Source organism: Vollenhovia emeryi, unplaced genomic scaffold (assembly GCF_000949405.1).
Source record: "Vollenhovia emeryi isolate VEMERY1.0 unplaced genomic scaffold, V.emery_V1.0 DF939126.1, whole genome shotgun sequence".
NCBI classification, from domain to species: domain Eukaryota; kingdom Metazoa; phylum Arthropoda; class Insecta; order Hymenoptera; family Formicidae; genus Vollenhovia; species Vollenhovia emeryi.
In genome coordinates this window covers 3,853,663-3,869,872 of record NW_011967240.1, presented here as the reverse complement: position 1 = coordinate 3,869,872, position 16,210 = coordinate 3,853,663, and the positions used below count along the sequence as shown (strand labels likewise).

The following is a 16,210-nucleotide window of genomic DNA, read 5'->3' as shown; positions in this document are numbered from 1 at the left end:
CACTAATGAGATCTTACTCTTTATTATGGACATTATATACATGTATCGACATTTTTTTCTCACTGACTAACTGATCGAAGGTACTTTGTGTGTTGTCCACGGGCAACAATATCCTTACCGTCGTTCTTTGTAAGCTCCACTGCGAGGAAAGCCAATGTCTTCCCGGTGCGCACAGTTTTAGCGTCGACCGTCACCGTTTCGCCAGGAAACGCAGCCTTCAAGAACCTGTGCCATTAATTATTCTGATGTACAACATAAGCAAATTTTGAATACTCTTTTTACTAATAAAAATTATCAAGTTACAGTCGTTACGTTCAATGTGTCTAGTCTCTAATCAATGTACGCCATAGATCGCGTATACATTTATCAATGTAGGAATAGACTTGAGTTAAAAACATGCAAAGCAGTGTAATGTTTCAACTGTATATAAATGATCAGAACATAATAAAGAAACTCAGTAAAAATTCAGGGACCCTTACGTCACATGCAGATCTACGGAAGCACCAGGAGGTGGATCAGTCTTGTGTGTCATCAATGCGTACGTAGATACGCAGTCTATGACGGTACTAGTAAAACCACCATGTAGAAAGCCACCTTGATTCAAGTGCTCTTCCGCCACGGTAAATTGCGCCTTGCATCTCCCGTCGTCGGCTGACAGCAATTTTACCTATTCAAAAATCCACAATATGGACTGATGGCAGAGAATGATCCGTAAACGCTTAGGGCTGGCTCAGTCGTAGACGTAGGGCAAGGCAGAGAGAAACGTAAGTCGTGAAAGGCTATTGTATACGACTTACGTTTCTCTCTGCCTTGCATCTTCCATCGTCGGCTGACAGCAATTTTACCTATTCAAAAATTCACAATATAGGCTGATGGTAGAGAATGATCCGTAAACGCTTAGGACTGGCTCAGTCGTAGACGTAGGGCAAGGCAGAGAGAAACGTAAGTTGTGAAAGGCTATTGTATACGAGACTTACGTTTCTCTCTGCCTTGCCCTACGTCTACGACTGAGACAGTCTTAAGCGTTTACGGATTGCTCTCTGCCATCAGCCGTACTCTCCCGGGATCTTTATAGACATCTAGTACAAAACGAATAGCACAAGTTAGATCTACTGACCGATAGGTTAGACCTAATTACATGCATAAAATATTGGTCGATCGAGTCAAGTTTGTCCCACTCACATTTTTCATGCACCGATCAAAGCTTTTACCATTGGCGATTCTCCCCAAAACGGTCTTTATAAGTTCCAGCTTGCTCATGGTCTGTGCTGCTTGACTTTGTCCCACGGTCACACGCAGTCACACTTTGAACCGAATAGCTATAGTCGAACAAGTTAATAGTTTTATGTAATGCACATAGTTTTCATTCATCCACGTAGTCAAACACTCGTAATAACTAATCCGCTAATGTCTAGTAGTACGGGATAAACTAAAGCCAACGGCACACGATACTATTTCTCTTACTTGATTGCTTACAAGAGCCAATAAAGATGCAGAGTTTCGATCAGGTGACTTGAGGCTAAATCCTGACTGACTATCGTAAGCAATCCAGTAGGAAAAATAGTCTCGTGTGCCGTTGGCTTGTGAAATATCACGCTGTGTTGTACATACACACAAGCCTATTGGACAAGCCATTTAAGTTGGTTCTCCCTCCTGTCCGGTCAGACGCATCGCATATCTAGATGTGATCATCTAGAATTCTAGATAGTTGTACGTCATGACTATCGAGTTCTCTATCTTTGCTTCCAAGTATCCTTTTTCCGCGTCTATGTATACATTATATATACATATATACAGTTCATTGTACACGGGTATCTAAATACATGCATCTGACGAAAAGAAAACAATTTGAATAATTTCAAGGAAGGCGTGATTAGCATACCTTTTGTAGATCAAGATTGTTCAAGATTACGTTGGGTCAGGTTGGATTTCAGATAAATTTATTCACACCCATTGTGTACATGTACAAATATCAATGAGACAAATGAAGAATGTTGCAATTGTACTTTTATAAGCATATATGAAAGATTGGAGAAAATAAAAGTTGAAGGTGGCAAAATCAGAAGAGATAGAGGATTGTTTATTTCAGAATACTTTCAGCAATAAATAACAAAATGCATGTAAAAAGTATCGATCAAGAACAATTAATAGGATTCCCCTGATCGTCCAACAAATGATTCTGTGGATCATTGAGATACTTAGGTCCATCTCCCACCTTTGTATATATCATATACTTGAGTTGTCCCGGTGGATGCGTTTGAAATTTTAACTTCTCCAAGAGACTCTGCACGAGATAACAAGGATGAATTCATAAATGCACACGTGCCTGTGATACATGGAATACGAAAAAAAATACGTACTTGTGAAGGTTTAATTCCTTCAACAGGCAGTCCTCTTCTGTATTCAATCGCAATGTTTTCAGGAGGAGGAAAAAAGTGATCCAAAACGCCCATCACCGCTGGCACGTCTTTCTTTAATAAATATAACGTAGCGTTCGGCCCAGCGTCGTAAGTATACGCGACCTAGTAACGTCACGATAAAATAAAATGTGTCTAGCCGTTTGCGTGCTGCAATTTAGAGAAAATGCGAGTAAAATATGAGAAACACTTGGTTTACCTTCACGCCATTAACTGCATCGTTATAGGAATGTACGAGATTTATGATACTGTTGGAAATATCGTTCATGTAAACACACGGAGGATACGTGTCCAGACACACAGCATGGAACTGATTGGAATCCTTCATAGTAAGTTCGGCAAAAGTTTTGAAATCCCTCTCTACGATCGCCTGTTGCATTTTATTAGTTCTTTCCGGGACTACACGCGTTATTCTATGTTGCAGGAGTTGAGACGTTTCCATGCTTCGTTTCATGCCTATTGCACTTGGAACCTTCTTTCGTTCGTCGCTAACCTGTGGATGTGTAGATTCTACAAGTTATCTTTGTTACCTGTGTTACGAAAAAACCATTTTCTTTTCTTACCACTAACACTAGAATCCTCATTTCAGGCCAATGAGATGCAGGCACAATTTGCTTTGCCAAACTGTCCGTTCCATACTTGTCTGAACCCATGTGCCATCTTACAAAACCACCCATAGTACTGCGACATGCTGATCCAGAACCGGAGCGCGCTATGACACTAATGTCTCCCTACGGGCATGTACATCTTTATATGCACAATTTTTTAATATAATTAAAAGTGTATTAAACAGAAAAAATAATTACTTCTATTTTGTAAAGCTTAGCCAGTGCCGTTGTAAGGCACGCGTATCCTGCAGCACTGGAAGCCAAGCCAGCGGCAGTTGGAAAATTATTTTTTGAACATACGTGAATCTTCCAGTCGTTTGTATGACCAGATAGTTGCGAACGTTTCCTAACTTAGGGGGGAAAAAAGAAGAGAATCTAAATTTAGGCTTTCGCGGCTGCTGTCTTCTTCAGTCGTAATGGCTTCCGCAAACATTGTAGTTTGCATCATCAGGCCTGGGAGACTCTGATACTCAGAAATTTGCGAAACGTCGATGCCACACTGCAAACAGACGCGGCAACCATCCGGAAGCCATTACGACTGACGGATCTAAATTTAATTTACAGTATACATTTTTAATAAACTTTTGTGCACCAACTTACTCTCTATCAAACAATTTTGAAGTCTTGCATTTTTTATGTCTTCCTCCCTGAAACACACGTCGATTTAGCGTACAAAATAAAAGGAGAACAATAGTGGAAATGAGACACTTTCTCAGCATACTTTCCGTTCAGCCAAATACGATCTTCTTTGAAGTCAGGACTGATCATTACAGTAGTTTTTGCGTGCAACTGTAAAGAAAAATACGAAGGCTATAATGCATTGCCAAGATTATTTCTAATGTGTATAACTCACATATCGTTAAAACTTTTTATTTACCTGGTCTGTATCTAGAGTAGCACTTATGGAATCGTTGGTTGGTAAGATTAAGGATTCATCCCTCTTTCCCCCTAAAATCGTACAAATCTAAAAAATTAATTTGTATACACTTTGAAAAACAGATTGAGAGTAAAGGGTAGTCGTGTGACCGACACTTCCACATTGTAACTGTGTTTTCCACCACTTTTTTACCGATAGTCATTTAAATTCAAATTTTGCTTCGTGGCACGAACTGCGCGAACTACGCATAACATGTGACGTTCGACGTAATCAAACGCTCAAAAAAGTACGCACGTATGCGATAGAATAAGCTATGGATTATAATAATTAGTTTGTACACTTTCATATTTTATTATTCAAAAAGCCAGTGTCGATAGTATCTCTTCGCTACATTAATCACAAATTATGAACGATGTCCTCGTTCAAAATGTCCCGAAAGCTTATTACTTCAAATTTATCAAATAATCAAGAGTCACGATTTTATACAGGATATATCTATGTAGATTGAATTTTCAAATTACAACACTTGTACATACGTATATAAAATATAGTAAAATCCTTTAAAATGAAGCTACATTTTAATTGTTCACTGAATAATAAAGCCTTGGCTGTACTTACAATATTTAATGACAGCAATATTGACTGGCGCAATGCAGGTAACGGTACTCATGATTCTCACTGTGTATTCAATCAGCTTGACGCCTCCAACTGTTACCGCCAGCTAACTGAGCCAAACTGAGCTGCCTATCAGCTGCACGAATTTATATACCCGAGAAAAGCCACGTGTTACGGCCACAGACTTAAATATGTACACCTAGACTGCTAACTCTCTAAGAAATAAATGTCAAGTAAATTGACTCGGGAGAAGAGATGCCAATCACTTTGGACGAGTCCAAAATTGTACAATTCTCTTCCAGAATTTGATATTTATCTATATATTATAATTATATCATATGGGAAATATCATCACGCTGACATAGCGAGACGTTACTGCGCAGGCGCGATAATAGTCAAAGCGCGTCAGCTCGAAAGTCACTCGGCCAGCTCGGCCTGCCTCTGTTGGGTCGTTCAAAAAGTCATTGCGCTTATTTTCGATAGATAGCTTTAGCTGTATAAATAATTTATTGACTGCATCTATAAATTCATGCGCGTCTGACACTTATAGTTTCCATCAAGAAAAAAAAATGCGCGAATCGATCAACAGCCATTCTTTCCACAATATAAAAATACAAGGTGAAACAGTTACACCTGGTATTCTTGCATCATGATTCTTTCCATGACTATATTTCCATCAAGGGTTAAAAAGCTGGGCTAGAATCGAGTCAAAATCGAGCTGGGGTGAGCGCTCTTGCGGTGGAAACACCAAAAACTCGAACCTGCTGAGCCCTTCCTTATAAAATTTTAAAATAGGGTCCAAATAAGGTTCGGTGGAAACAACAAAAGTCGAGTCAGTGATGTCAGACTGGTCGAGTTTGTAGAGAAGCTTTCTTCTCTAATGCAAACAGATAGGTGTGTCGCTAATCGTTCGTGTGAGATTTTCTTAAAGAAAATTAAGAAACAATTTTCTTTACAGACAATAGACCTTTTTGACAGTCACACATCTTCTCACTTGTATTTATATAATATAGCTGTGTAAATGAATATATTACATATTTTGTATAAAATAGATTAATTCAAGTCTCATATCTGTGCCATTATACGATATTACCAATACATCGCTGATTACTGTCGCACATGCGTGAAAAACGTGTCCAGTCTGACATCGCCGAGTTAGGTTCCTGTAGTGTTGCCAACAGGTGAAATAGTAATAAGTATTTTATAAGGGTTCATCAAGATACTTACTTTTATTTTTGACTAAGTTATAAATAAAAAAAGTAGACACACAACCTTGAACACACACAGTAAGCGTTCCTCTCGAACAAACGTGAGGAATCGGAGTAAAACTCCGAGTCATATACGTATACGTAATCTGCAATAAATATTACATCCAACGATATACTACATGTGCAGTAAAACGTAAAATTAATCTTCATAAACTATGCTGGATTAGATGGTAATCCCATGGACCATGCGTCCAGCAACTTTTTGTCCTGAGGTCCGGCGCCCAAACTGAGCATGAGTCCAGAGAGATCGCCGCGATGGCCTCGTCCACTCATCGCGTGAACAACTTTTGCAATGCTGCACAATAGTAATGGATATTAAACTATGTATGTAATGTGAGAGAGGGACCTAATACATAGACATTCTGTAAAATAAAAATGATAGTTCATACTTGGCCCATTCTTGCTGAAGGGTCGCAAAATGTGCTTTGAGAACCGAGCTCCCAAGTTTCTCATTATCAAGTGACTTTTCAATCTTTATTAACAAGGTCGGAAGTTTCACTGGTAAAGAACCAGCCCATTTGACTATGTGGGATTTTGCATTTCCAACCTTGTGTTCATCGAGTATTATGTCCAGCCTGCATACATTGGCACAAGGTAAAGGAACTGCTACCGAGGTGTCCACACCTAAAAATTTTGATGCAATGTCGCTGAAATATTTTTCGATCCAAAATTATTTGCAATTATGTTTTCCAGAATAGTGCGATAATATATATATACCAATAAAGTTACATGTATCTGGATCCATGTACTCCAACGTTTGCGTTTTTACCCGACGACATGCTCTCGGAACAAGACTGCTAAGCCCGTACAAAGACTCCAATCGCTGAATCTTTGGGCCTCTCACCAAGACTTGAACGCCAGTTAAACAGGAATACAGCAACTGTCTAAACTGATCTTTCCCTAGTACTCGTTTCAGGTTTCGTAAAATTACAGCGGTGGACTTTTCTGCCACTTGAGAGAATTCTGACGAAAGCTCAGAGTCGTCCCAATTGAAGTTAAAGTTTACTGGCAACTTTGCGTTCACTAAGGTGAAACCTTCTTCAGTTTCTGCAAATTATTTGCGACATCACCTTAATATTTTAAACCAATTGTTATCATAGACAGAATACTTATGATTGCTAACCAATTTGATGTTCGAAATTATAATTAAGCTCGTCGTCTAATAAATTCATTGGGAAAATTTCTATAAAGTGCCTCGCGCCAGCACTGAGGATCCACACTAACCACATGTGAATTCTGAAACATTACACACACGTATACGGTGAGATAATTAAAAGATTATAGGTATACAAGGTACTTTGGCAAATAATCCTAAGAAAATAATTGCGCACGATATTCTATCGAGATTCGCACACAGGATTAGTGCAATACCTTACAAAAACATGTTTTTCATTCGTTATATCCGTAAGTGTCCTAGATTGTTTAATACAAGTGTTGTGGCAACCCGTCCCAATGTTTGCCGTCGTCAATCTCATTGCCCTTTGCGGACACTCTGCTTCTTCAGCGTTATACTTTTTCTCCGCAAAATCTTGCAATTCTCTAATTACCTCTCGTAAATTGTCAATCAAAAATGGCCACATGTTCAACAAGAATTGCTTGTCTCTCATGAAAACAATGAAACTGCACCATCTTCTAAAGCCTCTTGCCTACGAAAAAAAAGATTAATACACCGTCTTATCGGCGCGCCAACACAAAAGCGGTCGACACAATCGTAAAAAGAGGTCTCTAGGTCTTAACAATTTCAAATTTAAATAGTGGCATGATTTGAAAAATTTGTTGTAATAACTACCAAACATGCTTTTTCGTTGCATAATTCACCTGGGCGTCTTTCAATGTAAAAGTATGACTTAAAACATGCCCCCTGTACTCATCTCCAAAGTAGCAGACACCTTCCTTGCCAGGGTGCACCTCGCAACTTAGACTCCTTGAAAGAAGGAAAACAGTACTAGAGGAGCTTTCAAAATAAACTAAATCATACGCATTACAGATTTAGTCGATCAAATGTAACTCTAATCGTTAGTAAAATTCAATCAACGTTATTTCTGAATCAACTAAGTTTACAGTTTATTCGTACAGCAACTCTTGAAATAATCTCAGTGTGAAATTGATAAAATACAATAATTGTACCTAACGCAAGCATGTTTTAGCAGGCTTCCAATATCTTGCATCAATGATTGTTGAGCAGATAAAAAAGATGTCCTTGTTTCATGCTCGTTACTTAAATACTTGACATTACCAATGCTTTGACAGCCCTCGCATTCGTCTTGTCCGTCGTCCAAGAAAGTATGACCTTGTCTCAACACTTCCTTAGGTCCGTAAAACTTTAGCTTTTCCGCATCTTGCGTATCGTAGTTACGATACGTTTGCGTGGTAAATATCACTTTAGGCCCGTGCATTTCGCAGAAGGTGCACAATGCAATTGCAGCATTCATTGCTTTTGGAAAGCAGTTTCTGCGCGCCGCTTTTTTTACTTATCTCATAGAGGAAAGTCCGACAGTCGCTCGTTACGGTTCTTCACATGATTCGAGATTGTTTCCACACAAGTGGAATAGCCTAAAAGCATATTCATTAATGTGTATTCAACAATCTGTATCGCACACGTGCACGATAATGAATCGGAGAGAATTAGGCGTCTGTTACAGAGCAATATTATTTATTTTCCACATAATATACTGCCAACTCGATGGTTGTGTGCCGCAAAAGATGTATTATTAGATATTCGCAGATTCACAGGAACACAATTGAATATTTATATAAGTGCAATTCGTGGTTTATCAATTTAAAACCTAACCTCTGCCGAAATTCTCTCGCGGCGCGCAATCCCATCCAGCTTACCTGCCTCGTTCGTAAGTTGCTCAGCAAGTCTTTGCGGCCGAGTTCATTTTTTTCATCCTTTTCACGTGATAAAACAAAAATGAAGTCGAGGCGGAGACACGTGACATTATGATAGCTAATCTCGACATTGGTTCACACACAGCGAAGAAACGCGTACGCACGTACACGCGTGCACACATGGACGAGACTAAATTTACACATTTGCATGTCGGGTTGTCAATTGGAAGGAGCTGCGTGTCAAAGTGATCCAACAGATTGTAGGATTTATTAAATTTTTCGTACATTTCTACGAGTACACGTAATCTTACTGATTGTAAGATGGAAAATATTAGGGAGAGATGAACGAAAATTGCCTCTTCTTTTATCTATACTTGAAGTTTGTAAGCAAATTTCAACTTGACAGCTTCGTAAGCAGCTCTCATCCATATGCCCACAGCGTGTGCTCCAGGATCCGGATATTTCAATGTCTACGTAACATACAAACACATATGTACATGTGGCGTGCACAAGACGTAATATCAGGTGGTAAACTTAGTTTCCGCGGTGTTTCTTGTTCAACAAACTCATTTATTTCGATATCAAGAGCAAAGAACACATCAATCAAAGTATTTGCCCTCGCTAGCTGTACATTTTTCCCATCTTTCTGGCAACGAGTGGCTTCCGCGACGATAGAACGATTGGTCTTTTGATGCAATCCACTCGTCCATCCATTTTCGCACGTCCTCGTAATTTTTTAAGTGTGTATCCACCAAGCCGTGCATGCATCGACCGGGACAAGTGGTAATCTGAAGGAGCCAAGTCCGGTGAATGCGCTGGATGCGGGAGAACTTCCCACTCGAGCTGCATCAGTGTTTCCTTGACGGCTTTCGCAACGTGTGGTCGAGCGTTGTCGTGCAAAGGAATAACTTTCTTTCCTTTTGAATCTTTCCCGTTGCACGTAGACGTTTGGAAACAGCCATCGGAGTGACATTTAACGCCGCAGACAATTCCTGGAGCGTTTGAGGCTGAGTTCTCGTCCAATGATCCTTGCAATTCGGTGTCTTGGAACTTTTTCGGCTGACCTGAGCGTTGTTTACCATTCGCATTAAAACCACCAGTTTTAAATCGCTGAAACCATTCTTGGCATGTTCTTTCCGATGGAGCACTGCCATAAGCTTCGGCAAGTAATTTATGAGCTGTAGCTGCAGTTCTTTTTTTTCAAATCAAAGTAATGAAGCGGCACATGTCGAAAAAGCAACTTATCACGTTCCATGTTTAATCAAAAGAAACAAATGGCACTGTTCGCTTACATGGATCTTTTCGCGCTGAATTTTATTGACAGATGTCTGACATTTAAAATGCAGCCAGTTTCAGATGTCAAAGTAAATGTGAGCCGCGGAAACTAAGTTTACCACCTAACAAATCATATACAACCAAATGACACCTTGCGGTCGGAGTCGGCGGACCGAGTGCCCGACATATGCACAGTTTGCATTGCAAAAGTTTCGGCAGCTTTGACGGCTTCCCCGAACGCATCGACAGAATTCGAACCAGAATTCAATGCTTGTGTCAATCGATTTTCCGCAGGTATCAGAGCGTCCAACATGGTTCGATCGCCGATTGACGCTCCACTAACTTCAGATATCATCTTGTTTGCAGATGTTAGAGCGGCCAGCCACATACTGGCAGTCATTTGCTCGTCATTACGAAACCTGAGAAAGCTCTAAAATATTTCTCAAAATTTCTCTCCTCATTGTCAGTCTTACAACAATGGAAAAAAAAAGATTGTACTATTGACGACAGTCTTACTTTAGCAGCAGCGTCGAAAAACAACGAGTATATTCCACCTTCCGAGCCGCCTGTTTCTCTTTCAATGATGTGGCTTATTTGTACAAGTGTTGTGGCAGGTCTCGTTGCTAAAAGTCTCCCTTCCTGTCGTGCACACATATACATATAAAACAATACTTATCGTCACATTAGCAAAAAACAAAATAGATTTATGGTCGGTATTCGTAGTCAGACCTTATGAAAATTCAGACCCGTGGACTTTGCATTGCAATATCTCTACTCATGGGGCACGTAGGAGAAAAGTAAAAACACTTTTATTATGCAAATCGTACCCAAGTTATCGATTAAGCGCAGTCTCAAGCTCGTCGGATCAGCCGTTGTTGAGATCCGAAATTCTGAGGGCCCGTCAACTCGCGCACTCGCGTAAACTACGCGGTCGGTGTCGCGCGCGTGGTTTAGCTTGTCACTTTAAAACTTTTCGCTTATACTTGGCGCGAGACACTACCGTGTCTCGTGATACTCAAGACCGTCTTGAATTTATCTGAAGACGCTGTATGGAACATTTCATTGGCTACGGAGTATCTGAAGATGATCTTAGTCTTGAATACAAAATCTGACTATGAATACCGGCCTATATTTCATTGCACAACCTTGATCGCTAACTTTATGGCACCGGCACTACGCGCAAGTACGGTACCATAATCTCCATCGCCGCATTCTTCGTCCATTATATCGAGTTGTCTGGCACACGCTATCAAGGCTTCGCATGCAAATGTTAAAACTGTAAGAAACGCTGGCCCATTCTGTGGTTGTATCATCGGTCCTGTAGTACACGTACCGTTCTCGTGCGCCGTCTGCAATTACAGTGAAATCAACGATTGATAATTAAGCAAACATAAACGAAATTAAAAGAAGTTGACACGCTCGTTTTTAAGAAGCAACAAACATTCAATATCACGCGGCGAACGTATTGAACGGGCAGAAAGGGTGCACGGATTGTCGTGAAATTAACAATTTTATTTTACACAGCGATATCGAGTTCGATTAATTACAAAAAATACGACGCTGTACGCCTATCAGCACTGCCGCGTCGTGTTAAAAATTTAGCAAGAGGTAGGATTCAGGTCGCGTGATAAAACGTCGTGACAAACTGAATTTTTAACCACTGACTTAGTTTTACATATTGCTGTACGTCATGTTTTATTTAGGCCTTCATATTGTCCGGAATGAACTAGAAGGGAATTAGCTGACCTATCTAAACCATGCGAAACTGAGCACGACGTAGCTCGCATAGCTGATCTGGCAATTGACAGTTGTTGAGAAATTGTACATTTCATATTTCCAACACGACGTTTTATCACGCGACCTAAATTCTACCTTGTCTCACTAAACTTTTAACACGCTTCTTCCTCTTCTTGTTGTTATTGGCACCTGGATCCTAGTCGGCTCAATTTTAACACGCTGAAGAAGACAACCGTAGTGTCGAAACGCGTACAGTCGTTGTACTTTTTGTAATTGGCCGAAATCGATATCACTGTGTAAAACAAAACAATTTTATAACAATCTGCACCGGCCTTTCTGCTCGTTTAATACACTGGCCGTGATATCGAACAAACAAACCTCTTGCTCCTCCACGTTCTGCGGCGTTTCCTCATTTTTCATCACAAACCCGAGGCGTAATTTTATTTCCCTGCTGTCTGTACTGAAATCACTGTGAAAATCGATTACTAATTGAGTGCATTCTGTATATCGATAAACAAAAGTATCAGCATTGCGGTGGAATAGCGATTTCTTATCGTCGAGCCGAGTCAGCCGGGCTGAACTTGCGAGCACGCGAGAGAAAGCCCTGCGAAACAAATATGGCGACTCGCGACGAGATTTTCATTGGCCCGATGCTCGCGCGTCATTCGTTTATAGAAAGTATAACAAACAGTAGATAAGAGTAGACAATAATGACTGTGCAATAATATTATTGCGAATTTAACGCATCAAGTATCGCGCCAATCTTAACTAGAGATGCTATATTTATTTGATATATAATTGTGTTCAATAAAATGACCCTCACGTGTAAATATTTGAGTGAAAATACTGCAGTATCGATATACATTAAATTTATAATAATAGATTACAATTGAAACGTCCCGACTGTGGTGTTCTCTCCAATTGCAATCGTTAAAATTTGCAGTACAAATTAGTACAAGTTGCGTTACGCGAGAATAATAGAAATAAAATATTTGATATATAATTGTGTTCAATAAAATGACCGTCACGTGTATCTGAGTGAAAATACTGCAGTATCGATACAAGTATTAAATTTATAATAGATTACAATTGAAACGTCACGACTGTGGTCTTCTCTCCAATTGCAATCGTTAAAATTTGCAGTACAAATTAGTACAAGTTGCGTTACGCGAGAATAATGGAAGTAAAATTACAAGTGCAGATAAATACTGCTGCATGTATAAAGAGGTATTTATTCATGATCGTATAAAATTCAGCTGCACATGGCTGAACTTCATTTCGCTACATTACGACTACTCTCGCGAGCTGCGCTTTGTCAGACGCGTAATATTGTGGCACTTAAATTGTCGCCAATCGAAGGCTCATTGCGGATAGTCCGACGGATACGTAGGCAACGCGAGAAAGACGCAATTTAACTTGCCACAATATAACAATTCGATGAGCGAGCCCCGCAATAGATTGCGTCACCGGCCGCGGTGCCGCGAGCCGCGACCTGACTCGAGTAACAACATGACGATTCCCTTACATATTATCAGTCTACAAATTTATACTAAATCCTCGCTTACGTAAAAGTCGAACACAAATCGTCGTAACAAATACCCGCAACATTGTGTCATGCACTCACGCGATCGTTGCATATACATGTACATATATACAATATTCTAATATTACAAATTCACCAACCTCACGCAGGATTCATACCGCACAGCTTTGGGTCTTTCGCTCGTACTTATGTTAGCCCTATTTTGGTATACGCATTGGGTACGTATTGGGCCGCGCGCCCTCGACTCTCCCACGTGCGCCTACAAAGCCCGCGGCCGGCCCTATCGCGCACGTTATCCTACTTATTGTCTATTGTCGCGAAACTCGCGTGCAACTCTCAAGCTCTCGCGTACAAAACCGCTGAATACTCTGCACCTTATTGAGATTGAGCAATTCTAATAATCGAGCAACAATAAACGGGTATCAATGTTTTGTAGAAACTCTCATTAACAAATGCAATATAAACAATCGGTCTTGAACCACTTCAATTATTAACGGTATTTGCTACTATTGCGCGCGGCGCGTACAAGAGATGTACGCTGGGTGTATTGATATACCGGCGATTGATGTACGATGCGATTCACCGTAGATCGTGTACGTTGTGCACGTACCGGATATTTTAGCCGGTAATTTCATACAGCTTGATATATTCAACACTGTCTTGCCGACTTCCCAACTTTCGAACTTGGTCGGATTTCACATGCTTAAGACGAGAGATATTGCTTGATCCGCATATATAGCACGGGCCGCCACGTTACTTCCACAGCGGTGCAAGTTCTTGGAAAAGTGTTATCTTAGCTTGCCGAATATCTCAGAGTGACTTTGTGATGTTGTTGAACAACCGTTTGCCCCACCACGATTCCAAGTCGAACGGCTTGAAGTCTGCAACAATGTGTTTGCATCTTGATCCGTTACAGTAGATCTGACTTTAATGCTTAACGTCACGGCTTACCTTGAAGATTATCATTTGGTTCACCGTCATTGTAATACACTATAGAATCCTTAGGACCTAGCGAACAAAAGGTTTAATTGCGTTTTACTTTTTAACAAATATGTATGCGTATGTCGTCGCACGAGTGAATCGCAGTACAACAGAGGCATAGAGATCATTCTTTTGTGAAAGACGGCAGAATGATCTCCTCTCTTTTTTTTGTAAATTGCACGTAATTTTCGGGAGAAACACTCTTTCTCGTGGACGAGGTGAAAAGAAGGGAAGAAAACCAGATAGAACTGCAATCATAAATTAACTTTGGCGCTTGTCGCTCGTGTATATCTACTTACTGCAAAGTTCTGCACATTCTGTGCCATCGCAACATTCGCTTCTTTGCCGCGCGTTAACTTGATTCCATGCTGTCAAAAATAATAAACAAACAAAAATAATAAAGTCCCACGCTCGGCCTCTCTCATACTTTGCAAAGCTCGCGGCGCCTCGCGCTCTCGGCGCCCCTCGCTCTTACTTCGCACAGAAAATTTTCCATCTACTTAGCGAGTAAAACCTTTACCTACATTCGCAAATGAATTTTATGAGCTCCTCGTGCTGCGGCGTGATAACTTCTTGCATCTGGTGCCGCTGCGAGACGAACTTGGACTTGCCGTTTATATGGAAGACCGGCTTCGGTACGTCACTGCGAGCGTAAAACGTATGTACATGTAGAGGCCGCATTGTCGACATGGTAATAGCGAGCAAATAGCTTTTTTTCTCTCTCGTCACGCGTTATTACACAAATGGAATCTTATGCAACACTCGGTGGAAACGTAAGGAAACGGTTTCAACGGGTATTTGCACCGCGTGGAAAACGTTTAAGTATAATTTTCAGTATAATTTTCAACGACACGCGTCAACACCAACAAGTTATGTATAGCTCTGGCAATTTTACGGGATGAATTACGATAAAGAATTGCATAATGTCGAAAGCGGCGGTGGAGGAGAGGGAGTAGCGTAAAAAAGCGGTGTCGAGAAAGGGGTTAGAGCATCTTTTTCTCTCTCTCTCTCTCTCTCGCTCTCACCGGGTGATCTCGTGGTCGTCCTCGGTGACGGTCTTCCTCGTCAGATCGCGCAGAGTCTCCAATCTTTCGAGATTCTGACTGATCCCTGCAAAAGTGACAATTCCAATTGGAGCGAGCTCCCCGGCGCAAAAAAAAGAGGAAAGAGGCTCGGACGCCGAGATCCAAATTTAGTACCTCGTCGTGTTTTCGCTACGATCTTGCTAGGTCCCTTCGACACGGTATACATGATCCTCGTTCTCGGACAAGCGCGGGATCCCCTTGGCGAGAGCGCAGCACCAGATCATCCGCGGGCAATCGTCACGCCTGCCGCGTGTCGCCGTGCGGAATCGTTGCCGATAGCGTAGCTCCAATTGCCTCCGGGCCCGGCGATACTCCCGGCTTACCACTTACCACCGCACGGCGCACACCACCACGCTCGCACGACACGCGATTACGAAATCGCTCATCAGCGCAGCCCATGACGACGAGCCGCACTAGCCAGTAGCCAGTACCAGTCGGGCCCAGTCTAGCCACACCAAACAAGTGTGGGAATTGAAACCATTGGCCGCGTTCAGCAGACACAACTGTTGAGTGAGCGCTCAATGATTTCTTAACGTGACTGGCTGGATCTAAAAGTATTAACCAATCATACTGATTGCTCACTCAACAGTTGTGTCTGCTGAACGCGGCCATTGGAATTTGGAAGATCAATGGGCAGGGGGGGGGGGGATACTGCTCCAAACTCCAACTCAAAATGTACAATCGAATACGATCGACATCGTCGGCGTAGAGAGTAGAGCTACTAGATAAAGGGGAGCTGACTCGTCCGCCATCTTGGAGCCCAAACGTTTGACTTCGACAAATGCATTTCGGCACAAGATATGAATTTCTGTTCTAAATTTATTGTTAATAAAATCCAAATTACGTTTTTGTTTTTGGAAAGCTATATTTTTAATTAATTATTAAAGTTATATTATTAATTTAATTTGTAAATAAATAAAAATATAGCTTTCCAAAAACAAAGACGTAATTTGAATTTTATTAACAATAAAT

The 16,210-nt window shown here is 41.0% G+C and overlaps 5 protein-coding genes across 15 annotated transcripts; all 5 read right to left on the bottom strand.

The window, feature by feature from the left end:
• Positions 1 to 6: 6 nt before the first annotated feature.
• Positions 7 to 1,912, bottom strand: LOC105569096 (acyl-coenzyme A thioesterase 13-like). 6 transcript variants are annotated; one of them, XM_012025276.1, is made up of 5 exons: positions 1,612 to 1,912; positions 1,183 to 1,319; positions 798 to 845; positions 480 to 667; positions 7 to 225 (listed from the first exon to the last, which is right to left on the bottom strand). In XM_012025276.1, exons 2-5 carry the CDS (start codon positions 1,258 to 1,260, stop codon positions 60 to 62), a joined length of 480 nt encoding a protein of 159 aa, XP_011880666.1. In that variant the 5' UTR covers positions 1,261 to 1,319; positions 1,612 to 1,912; the 3' UTR covers positions 7 to 59. The 6 variants fall into 6 exon arrangements, with proteins under 6 accessions (XP_011880666.1, XP_011880668.1, XP_011880665.1 ...); XM_012025278.1 differs by lacking the exon at positions 1,612 to 1,912 and adding an exon at positions 1,477 to 1,563; XM_012025275.1 differs by lacking the exon at positions 1,612 to 1,912 and adding an exon at positions 1,465 to 1,560.
• A 147-nt stretch (positions 1,913 to 2,059) lies between these two features.
• On the bottom strand, positions 2,060 to 4,658 carry LOC105569093 (diphosphomevalonate decarboxylase). The gene is made up of 9 exons (XM_012025272.1): positions 4,521 to 4,658; positions 3,903 to 3,973; positions 3,747 to 3,814; positions 3,626 to 3,672; positions 3,224 to 3,375; positions 2,981 to 3,148; positions 2,617 to 2,910; positions 2,361 to 2,522; positions 2,060 to 2,284 (listed from the first exon to the last, which is right to left on the bottom strand). Exons 1-9 carry the CDS (start codon positions 4,570 to 4,572, stop codon positions 2,135 to 2,137), a joined length of 1,164 nt encoding a protein of 387 aa, XP_011880662.1. The 5' UTR covers positions 4,573 to 4,658; the 3' UTR covers positions 2,060 to 2,134.
• A 1,063-nt stretch (positions 4,659 to 5,721) lies between these two features.
• On the bottom strand, positions 5,722 to 8,827 carry LOC105569091 (folliculin). Of its 3 annotated transcripts, none has more exons than XM_012025266.1 (8): positions 8,621 to 8,827; positions 7,913 to 8,338; positions 7,604 to 7,709; positions 7,157 to 7,431; positions 6,909 to 7,021; positions 6,503 to 6,832; positions 6,175 to 6,409; positions 5,722 to 6,080 (listed from the first exon to the last, which is right to left on the bottom strand). In XM_012025266.1, exons 2-8 carry the CDS (start codon positions 8,215 to 8,217, stop codon positions 5,939 to 5,941), a joined length of 1,506 nt encoding a protein of 501 aa, XP_011880656.1. In that variant the 5' UTR covers positions 8,218 to 8,338; positions 8,621 to 8,827; the 3' UTR covers positions 5,722 to 5,938. The 3 variants fall into 3 exon arrangements, with proteins under 3 accessions (XP_011880656.1, XP_011880658.1, XP_011880657.1); XM_012025268.1 differs by having other exon boundaries at positions 8,625 to 8,827; XM_012025267.1 differs by having other exon boundaries at positions 8,577 to 8,766.
• Positions 8,828 to 8,857: 30 nt separating this feature from the next.
• Positions 8,858 to 12,260, bottom strand: LOC105569092 (putative 3,4-dihydroxy-2-butanone kinase). 3 transcript variants are annotated; one of them, XM_012025269.1, is made up of 6 exons: positions 12,008 to 12,260; positions 11,780 to 11,921; positions 11,038 to 11,241; positions 10,409 to 10,531; positions 10,044 to 10,322; positions 8,858 to 9,087 (listed from the first exon to the last, which is right to left on the bottom strand). In XM_012025269.1, the coding sequence occupies exons 1-6, from the start codon at positions 12,040 to 12,042 to the stop codon at positions 8,986 to 8,988; spliced, it is 885 nt and encodes a 294-aa protein (XP_011880659.1). In that variant the 5' UTR covers positions 12,043 to 12,260; the 3' UTR covers positions 8,858 to 8,985. The 3 variants fall into 3 exon arrangements, with proteins under 3 accessions (XP_011880659.1, XP_011880660.1, XP_011880661.1); XM_012025270.1 differs by having other exon boundaries at positions 11,819 to 11,921; positions 12,008 to 12,259; XM_012025271.1 differs by lacking the exon at positions 11,780 to 11,921 and having other exon boundaries at positions 12,008 to 12,254.
• A 575-nt stretch (positions 12,261 to 12,835) lies between these two features.
• Positions 12,836 to 15,664, bottom strand: LOC105569090 (protein FAM195A). Of its 2 annotated transcripts, XM_012025264.1 has the most exons (6): positions 15,353 to 15,659; positions 15,179 to 15,263; positions 14,678 to 14,796; positions 14,453 to 14,521; positions 14,124 to 14,180; positions 12,836 to 14,053 (listed from the first exon to the last, which is right to left on the bottom strand). In XM_012025264.1, exons 1-6 carry the CDS (start codon positions 15,402 to 15,404, stop codon positions 13,983 to 13,985), a joined length of 453 nt encoding a protein of 150 aa, XP_011880654.1. In that variant the 5' UTR covers positions 15,405 to 15,659; the 3' UTR covers positions 12,836 to 13,982. The 2 variants fall into 2 exon arrangements, with proteins under 2 accessions (XP_011880654.1, XP_011880655.1); XM_012025265.1 differs by lacking the exon at positions 14,453 to 14,521 and having other exon boundaries at positions 15,353 to 15,664.
• Between the last annotated feature and the right edge of the window lie 546 nt (positions 15,665 to 16,210).